Below are 8,812 nucleotides of genomic sequence, written 5' to 3' on the forward strand. Positions count from 1 at the left end.
CACCACATCCGGCTAATTTTTTGTATTTTTAGTAGAGACGGGGTTTCACCATGTTGGCCAGGATGGTCTCGATCTCCTGACCTCGTGATTCGCTCGCCTCGGCCTCCCAAAGTACTGTGATTACAGGTGTGAGTCATGCACTCGGCCACCTGGCTAATTTTTAAATTGTTTTGTAGAGATTGGTCTCCAACTCCTCAGCTCAAGCAATCCTCCCACCTCGGCTTCCCAAAGTGCTGGAATTACAGGCACAAGTCACTGCGCCTGGCTGCATCTTATTTCTACTCACAACTCTTTTTTTGTTTTTGAGATGGAGTTTCACTCTGTCACCTGTGCAGTGGCGAGATCTTGGCTCACTGCAACCCCCATGCCCCGCCCCAGGTTCAAGCGATTCTCCTGCCTCAGCCTCCTGAGTAGCTGGGATTATAGGTGCCCGCCACCACGCCCGGCTAATTTTTGTATTTTTAGCAGAGACGGGATTTCACCATGTTGGCCAGGATGGTCTTGAACTTCTGACCTCAAGTGATCCACCGGCCTTGGCTTCCCAAAGTGCTGGGATTATAGGCGTGAACCACCGCGCCCAGCCTCTCCTCACACTTCTTAATGGCTTCTTATTGCACTTAGAAGAACCTGTCTCCTGCCTTGATCAGTTCCCCCCAGCCACCTAAGACTTCCACTCCTCCAAAAGGCCATATTTGTTCTTGCTTCCAGACCTGGGTACTAGATTTGCGCACACTCCCTTGTGATAATACACCCAACCCATGGCTTCAATGTCACCTTCTTGGAGGTGTTCCTCAACCCCCCTCCCGCCCACTGTTACTGAAGATGACAAATTCTGTCTTGTGATCTTCTGAGAGCTTTTCTAGGAGCTGAAACTATCTTATTTGCTGGTTGATTGCCTGCCTTGTTTATGGAAATGGGCATTCCAGGATGGCAGGGACCGTGCTGGTCTCAATCAACACTACATCTGCAACAATCTGCACAGGGCCTAGCACAGAGTAGATGCTCAGTAAATAGTCACCAAGCGAATGAGTGAACAATAAAATCAAGGAACAAATGAATGAGTGAGCAACGGTCTTGTCTCATTTGGTTGTCTAGATGCCAGGTGCTGGGGCGGGCAGGTAAAGATGGCAGGAACAGTGTCTATTAGATCAGAATCAGCTACATAATTTGCAGGATCCAGTGCAAAATGTAAAAGGGTGAGGGTCCCTTGTTCAAAAATTATTGACCAGGTGTGGTGGCTCATACCTGTCATCCCAGCACTTTGGGAGGTTGAGGTGGGGGGATCACCTAAGGTCAGGAGTTTGAGACCAGCCTGGGCAACACGGTGAAACCCTGTCTACTAAACATACAAAAATTAGCCAGGCATGGTGGCCGGCACCTGTAATCACAGCTACTGGGGAGGCTGAGGCAGGAGAATTCCTTGAACCTGGCAGGTGGAGGCTGCAGTGGGCCCAGATCGTGCCACTGCACTCCAGCCTGGGCAACAGAGTGAGACTCTGTCTCAGAAAAAAAAAAAAATTAAGAATTTCAGGCCTGGCACGGTGGTTCACACCTGTAATCCTAGCACTCTGGGAGGCCGAGGTGGGTGGATCACTTAAGGTCAGGAGTTTGAGACCAGCCTGGCCAACATGGAGAAACCCCGTCTCTACTAAAAATACAAAAATTAGGCCGGGCGCGGTGGCTCACGCCTGTAATTCCAGCACTTTGGGAGGCCGAGACGGGCGGATCACGAGGTCAGGAGATCGAGACCATCCTGGCTAACGTGGTGAAACCCCGTCTCTACTAAAAATACAAAAAACTAGCCGGGCGAGGTGGTGGGCGCCTGTAGTCCCAGCTACTTGGGAGGCTGAGGCAGGAGAATGGCATAAACCTGGGAGACGGAGCTTGCAGTGAGCTGAGATCGGGCCACTGTACTCTAGCCTGGGAGACAGAGTGAGACTCTATCTCAAAAAAGAAAAAAAAAAAAAAATTAGCCAGGCATGGTGGTACATGCCTGTAATCCCAGCTATTCGGGAGACTGAGGCAGGAGAATTGCTTGAACCCAGGAGGTGTAGGTTGCAGTGAGCTGAGATCGCGCCATTACACTCCAGCCTGGGTGACAAGAGCGAGACTCTATCTCAAAAATAAATAAAAAAGAAAAATAATTTCAAGACAGCAGCAGCAGAGCGTTGCACCAAGCATAGGGCCCCTCTGAGCATGGGGTCCTTTGCGACTCCACAGGTCACATGCCTGTGAAGCAGGCCCTGTCTTGCATACAAAGATTTTGGAAGGCACGCTTGGGGACATCCAGGACCATGCTAATTGGGAAGACCTGGCGATCCCACTAGGAGAAGGTAAAAACTACAGATAAGGACCCTGGAATAAATAGAGCAAGAACTGTCTGAACCTGGCTGTGTTGATAAAGGTCTCAAGATGCTGGTGATTGGGTGTGGTTCTTATGGTAACAGCAGATGCTCAAATGGGCAGGCCCTGAAGATGACCTTGACTTAGAGACAGAGGCCGGGTCTGATACGTGCTTCGGGGAAGTTAGGTGTCTTTGAGACTCATCTTTGCCTGCTTTGTCTTTTTGTTTTTTTTTGAAAAGGAGTCTTGCTGTGTCGCCCAGGCTGGAGTGCAGTAGCGGGATGTTGGCTTACCGCAACCTCTGCCTCCCGGGCTCAAGCAATTCTCATGCCTCAGCCTCTTGGACTAGCTGGGATTATAAGCACACACCACCATGCCCGGCTAATTTTTGTAATCTTTGCCTGGTCTTATGGTTCTGTCAGCTAGAGTGGTCCCTAACTTTCAGGTGACCTGGGAAGGCTGAACTGCTAATCAAAATTAAGTGGAGAAGTGGGAGAGTCCAATACCTGGAAGGGTTCCCCAGGATTCCCAGGTCCAAAGTGCTCCTCACTTCATAAATGCCTTTCTCTAGCTATAGAAGGTTAACTGAGCCAGCCCCAGGGGAAGTGGAAGGGGTGTCCTGTGGGCAAATCCCAGAGGGGAGCAGGGAGGGAGGGGCGGGCTGCCCACAGACCTCATAGACGGCCAGGTCGATGCCCGCATAGGGGATGATGCCCAGCACGTTGGGCAGGTAGCCGCGGTAGAAGGCACGGGGCCCCTCCCTCTCCAGGATCCGCCTGGCGCAGTCCAGCAGCCCCTTGTACTGGCCCGTCCGGCGCAAGGTCAGCCGTGTCTTCAGCACCTGGGGAGAACCTGGTTATCCCTGGAAAAGCTGCCCCCACCAAATCACTACATCCAGGAATGAAGACGCCTAGAAATAGCTACTCCTGAAAACAGATGCCCTGAGAACAACCGAATTTTAAAAACCACCTACTCCAGAATCTTCTGCTATCCCCAAATCTCTATACCTAGAAATAGTTACACCTACCAAAGTGCATGCATGTGGCATGACCAGTAACTGTGTCCTGATATCTTTATTTTATTTTTTGGTCATTTCTGTAGAGATGGGGACTTGCTACGTTGCCCATGCTGGTCTCGAAATCCTGGGCTCAAGTGATCCTCCTGCCTCCACCTCCCAAAGGACTGGGGTTACAGGCATGAGCCATCATGCCCAGACCTCCAGTATCTTGTTCCCTTCTGCTTTCATACAGAAACTGTAACTTTCAGCAAGCACACAGCCACTAGAAAGAAAGATATTTCCCAGATGCCCTGGGTATGTGGCTATGTCACTATGTCCTAGCCAAAGAAATAGAAGGAAGAGAAAGAGGTACACATGAGGTTCAGAAAGCATCCTTAGAGGTGGGGAGGTGTTTCCTCTTTTGTCTCTTCTTCCTTCTTGGCTGGACTGTGAAATGTGATGAACGGAGCACAAGCAGCCACATTAGTCCACGAGGTTGTGTAACAACAAGATAGACAGAAAGAACCTGCATCTCTGACACTCTGAAGCTACCACCCCAGCCTGAAATGCTCATCTGTAGACTTTGTTGACGTGATTGAAGTTTTTCTTTCTTTCTTTTTTTGAGATAGAGTCTTGCTCTGTTGCCCAGGCTGAGTGCAGTGACACGATCTTGGTTCACTGCAACCACTACCTCCCAGGTTCAAGTCATTCTCCTGCCTCAGCTTCCCGAGTATCTGGGATTACAGGTGCCCACCACCATCCCCAGCTAATTTTTGTATTTTTAGGAAAGACGGTATTTCACCATGTTCATCAGGCTGGTCTTGAACTCCTGACCTCAGGCAATCCACCTGCCTCGGCCTCCCAAAGTGCTGGGATTACAGGCGCTAGACGTCGCGCCCAGTTGACATGATTTAAGTTTTCTGTCACTTTCAGAATCTGAACAATACACTGCATAACCTGAAACCTGAAATAATTTATCTGAAAACATGTAGCTAGGACAGCCTATCCTTAGAAGAGGCATATTCATAAACAGTTGGTGACACCTAGACACAACGTCCCTGGGAACGTGCACCCTATCCTTAGAGGACACATATTTATAAACAGCTGGCTCCTGCAACTACTGTCCAAACAAGGATAACCAACACTACCTTCCCCAGAAATTATATCTCAGTTGTAATACCCAGACAGGCTACATATGAAATAGCATTACTCTGATGAGCTATATTCCAAATCAGAGAGACAAAGGTATAATCCCAATGGATATCATGAAATGCGGAGTGAGATGGGTACAGCAGGCCCCCCACCCTGCCATGGGGCCTCCGCCGGGGTCCCTCCTTCTCACCTCCATGGGGTAAATGATGGTTTGGGCTGTGGCACCAGCCAGGGAGCCAGCCACGAAGCGCTCCTGCACATGCAGCGTCTCCTGCTGCCCCAGGATGGCCCTCTTGATCTGAGGCGGGGAGACACAGGGATGGGTAGGACCATGGGGGTTGAACCTTCCTTGCACTCCACTGTTCTCCTGGCTTCCACAGAACTGGCCTGCTGTGGGCATTCATGCAGAGGAGCAGATGCCTGATCCTGGTGAACTGTGTTCACTACCCACTCCTCAAGCCAATTCCGTAAATCTTTATGTACAGCCCAGTCTTTCCTGTGGCAAGTACATTCCTCCCTGTACCTGCCCTCACCTGCTCATAGGCCATGAACTTGATAGCTGACTCGGGGGCAATCTTGAGTACATTAATACCATTGCCGCGCCACAGGGAGCGGATGCCCCCCTCGAGGACCATGCTTCGAAGCCCCCCCAGGATGTTCAGCCGGTTGGTCTTTGAGGCATGGACCTGAATGGGGAGACAACAGCTTGGAGGTCCCCTCCCAGATGTCAGGCCTTGGGGAGGGGGCAGATCTCTCCAGGGTCCCTCACCTGCATGAAGACCTTGAGGCGGTCCAGAGGGGCCGTGCCTGTCCGTGACACGGCGCCTGCCACTGCGCCGGCCACCAGCTGCTTCCACCACATGCCCGTCAGTTTTTCCTGCTTTGAGAACTCATCCGGCACTGTCAGGCATTCGCCAATGTCCAGGACCTGAAGATACAGGTGCTGGGGGTGTCATGCCATGGTAGGGACAGGGAGATGTGACTCAGTCCTAAATAGGGGAGTTTCCTCCATGAATCCTAGGATACCCTAGAGTCTGCCAATGACTCTTGCTTGGAGATCCCAGAAGAGTCCTCTTGGGTCCTACCAGGTGTCACCAAAGCATCTAACCTAGCAGCCTCCTTAGAAGATCCCAATATCCTACTACCAAATCCAACCATAGGATGTGCCAAATCCCACTAAAGAATCCTATTCAAGTATCTGCCACATAAAGATCCCTCCAGGCTGGGCGTGGTGGCTCACATCTGTAGTCCCAGCACTTTGGGAGGCCAAGGTGGGAGAATTCCTTGGGGGCAGGAGTTCAAGACCAGCCTGGGCAACAGAGCAAGATCCCATCTTTACAAAAATTGGCCAGGCATGTGCCTGTAGTGCCAGCTACTCAGGAGGCCAAGGCGGGAGGATTGCTTGAGCCCAGGAGTTCGAGGCTACAATGAGCTATGATCATACAACTGCATTCCAGCCTGGGCAACAGAGTAAGACCCTGTCTCAAATAGCAAAAAAAGATCCCTCCAGGGCAAATGAGATTCTACTGAAAGATCCCACTCAAGGGTTTTCCATATAATGATTCCAGAAGATCCTTCCAGGGCCATACAAGATCTTACCAGGCACCTCCCATATAAGGACCCCAGCAGATCCTTCTCAGGGACCCATCAGATCTCATAGGGATCTCCTCCACAGGGAGTCCCCGTGCAGGAATTATCTCCTGTCTAGAATTTCCAACCGAAGTCCCCATGAATCCTCTGGGGTGGGAGTCTCTGGATCTCCAAAGAGGTTCTCACCAGATCCCACAGATGGATCCCCCTCCAGATGCCATCAGATCCTACTGGACACATTGCTCACAGATACTTCACCCAGGAACTAGGGATCTACAGCAAATCCCCACTACCCTCTCTAGTGGCTCCCACTGGATCCTCTGAAGACTGTGGGGTTTTTTTGTTTTTTTTGAGATGGAGTCTGGCTTTGTCGCCCAGGCTGGAGTGCAGTGACATGATCTTGGCTCACTGAAAGCTCTGCCTCCTAGGTTCACACCATTCTCCTGCCTCTGTCTCTCTAGTAGCTGGGACTACAGGCGCCCGCCACTGCGCCTGGCTAATTTTTTTTGTATTTTTAATAGAGATGGGGTTTCACCATGTTAGCCAGGATAGTCTCGATCTCCTGATCTCGTGATCTGCCTGCCTCGGCCTCCCAAAGTGCTGGGATTCCAGGTGTGAGCCACCGCGCCCAGCGAAGACTGTGGTTTTTGAACGATTCCGTTCAGTGGTAGAATCCTTTACCCAGGCAGAGAACCCAGCAGAAGGGAGCTGTGTGGGTGGAAGGTGGGAGGCCTGGTGCCCCATCTGGTGAGCTCTTTCTTTCCTGCACCCGCAACCCCCGCACGCTGTCCCCAGAGGCCCCGATGTAAGTCTCAAGGACTGCGCTTCAATCAGACAGCAGAGATGTCCCAAATGGGACCCTTGAACCCCAAGTGGAGAAAGAGGAACAGACCCTCATTCCTCAGCTGCTGCCAGTGCCTTCTCCTTCTGGAAAGTCCTGGCCCAGCCCGTCCAAGCCCTGGGGAGATCGGAGCAACGCCCCCCCTGGGGAAGAGGGCACAGCCTTCAGCCAGGGAAAACCACCCCCACCTCACCGTGGAATGCTTCCAGAAATACAGCACGTCCTCCACATTTTCCAGCGAATGCAACAGGAAGTGGTCGCGCCATTCTTGCCAGTCAATGGTCATTGTGCCGTCTCGGTCCATGCTGGGGGGAAAAGCGAGGGTGGAGGACAGGCTCAGTGCCTGGGGGTGGGCTAGGCTTGGGTGAAGTCCTGCTAGGTTTTGCAGTTTGGGAGGTTCAAGTCCTCATATCAACCCTATTGGAGACGTAGCAGTATTGCCATCATTTTCTTTTTTTTTTTCTTCTTTTTTTTTCTTTTGTTTTGAGACAGAGTCTCGCTCTGTCGCCCAGGCTGGAGTGCAATGGTGCAATCTGGGCTCACTGCAACCTCCGCCTCCCGGGTCAAGAGATTCTCCTGCCTCAGCCTCCCATGTAGCTGGGACTACAGGTGCACACCACCACACCCAGCTAATTTTTGTATTTTTAGTAGAGTCGGGGTTTCACCATGTTGGCCAGGATGGTCTCGATCTCTTGACCTCATGATCCACCTGCCTCAGCCTCCCAAAATGCCAGGATCATAGGGGTGAGCCACCATGCCCAGCCACATTACCCTCATTTTCTAGAGGGGGAAACTGAGGCTAAGAGAGGCAACTGGTCCCAGATCTGTCTGGCTTCAATTTGAATTTTTCTTTTTTTTTTTTTTTCCAGACAGAGTCTCACTCCGTCACCCTGGTTAGACTGCCCTGGCATGATCTTGACTCACTGCAACCTCTGCCCTTTGGGTTTAAGGGATTCCCGTGTCTCAGCCTCCCAAATAGCTGGAATTACAGGCATGTGCCACCACGCCTGGCCAATGTTTGTATTTTTAGTAGAGATGGGGTTTTACCATGTTGACCAGGCTGGTCTCGAACTCCTGACCTCAGGTGATCCACCTGCCTCCATCTCCCAATGTGCTGGGATTGCAGATGTGAGCCACCGCACCTGGCCAGATCTGTCTGACTTCAAAACCCCAACCTCTCAGCTGTATCCTCCTTGGGACTGGGTCTGGAGCCCAGAAGACAGAGATGGCCAAGGGGTCACTGTGTCCTGAGTTACTTTGGATTCCAGACCCCCAGTGACTCACCTGTGCAGAATTTTCTCCGCCTGCTCCAGCGTGATGGAAATGCCCAGAGCTCGGAAACTCTGTTGGATCTCAGAGACGTCAATGTGACCTGGGGAGGGGGTCGGAGGGGGGGAAGGATGTGCGTGTGAGGACACCTGGGGAACCCCAGGACCAAGAATCAGAACAGCTTGGAATGGAGGTGGTCTAGCAAGATCAGGGGCTCCAGAAACCCAGGACGAGGTTTGCAGCAGGGCTGTGGGGGGATCCCTGACTCACTGGGGTCAGAGAGGTGGAACCGGGAAATATTGGGGCGGCTTCTCTGTTCTGTGAATGAATGAAGGAATCCAGGGGTAACTAGGGGTCTCTATGCCATGGGGAATTGAGAGGCAATATCCGCAACCCAGATGCTGCTATGAGGGGATCTCCGCCCTACAGGGTACCCAGGAACAGCATGGGGTATCTTTGCCCCCTAGAAAAACCTAAGGGTGCCAGGCGCGGTGGCTCATGCCTGTAATCCCAGCACTTTGGGAGGCCGAGACGGGCGGATCACGAGGTCAGGAGATGGAGACCATCCTGGCTAACACGGTGAAACCCCGTCTCTATTAAAAAATACAAAAAACTAGCTG

The 8,812-nt window shown here is 51.8% G+C and overlaps 1 protein-coding gene across 1 annotated transcript in view; it reads right to left on the minus strand.

The window, feature by feature from the left end:
• SLC25A23 (solute carrier family 25 (mitochondrial carrier; phosphate carrier), member 23) overlaps positions 1 to 8,295 on the minus strand; it is a 20,554-nt gene extending 12,259 nt beyond the window's left edge. Inside the window, exons 1-5 of the mRNA XM_011967425.1 lie at positions 8,208 to 8,295; positions 7,117 to 7,228; positions 5,262 to 5,420; positions 5,026 to 5,178; positions 4,683 to 4,790 (exon numbers count right to left, since the gene is read on the minus strand). Coding sequence (XP_011822815.1) covers positions 4,683 to 4,790; positions 5,026 to 5,178; positions 5,262 to 5,420; positions 7,117 to 7,227 — 531 coding nt within the window. The 5' untranslated portion in view covers position 7,228; positions 8,208 to 8,295. The remainder of the gene's footprint in view (positions 1 to 4,682; positions 4,791 to 5,025; positions 5,179 to 5,261; positions 5,421 to 7,116; positions 7,229 to 8,207) is intronic.
• Between the last annotated feature and the right edge of the window lie 517 nt (positions 8,296 to 8,812).

This window comes from Mandrillus leucophaeus, unplaced genomic scaffold, assembly GCF_000951045.1.
Source record: "Mandrillus leucophaeus isolate KB7577 unplaced genomic scaffold, Mleu.le_1.0 Scaffold8, whole genome shotgun sequence".
NCBI lineage: Eukaryota > Metazoa > Chordata > Mammalia > Primates > Cercopithecidae > Mandrillus > Mandrillus leucophaeus.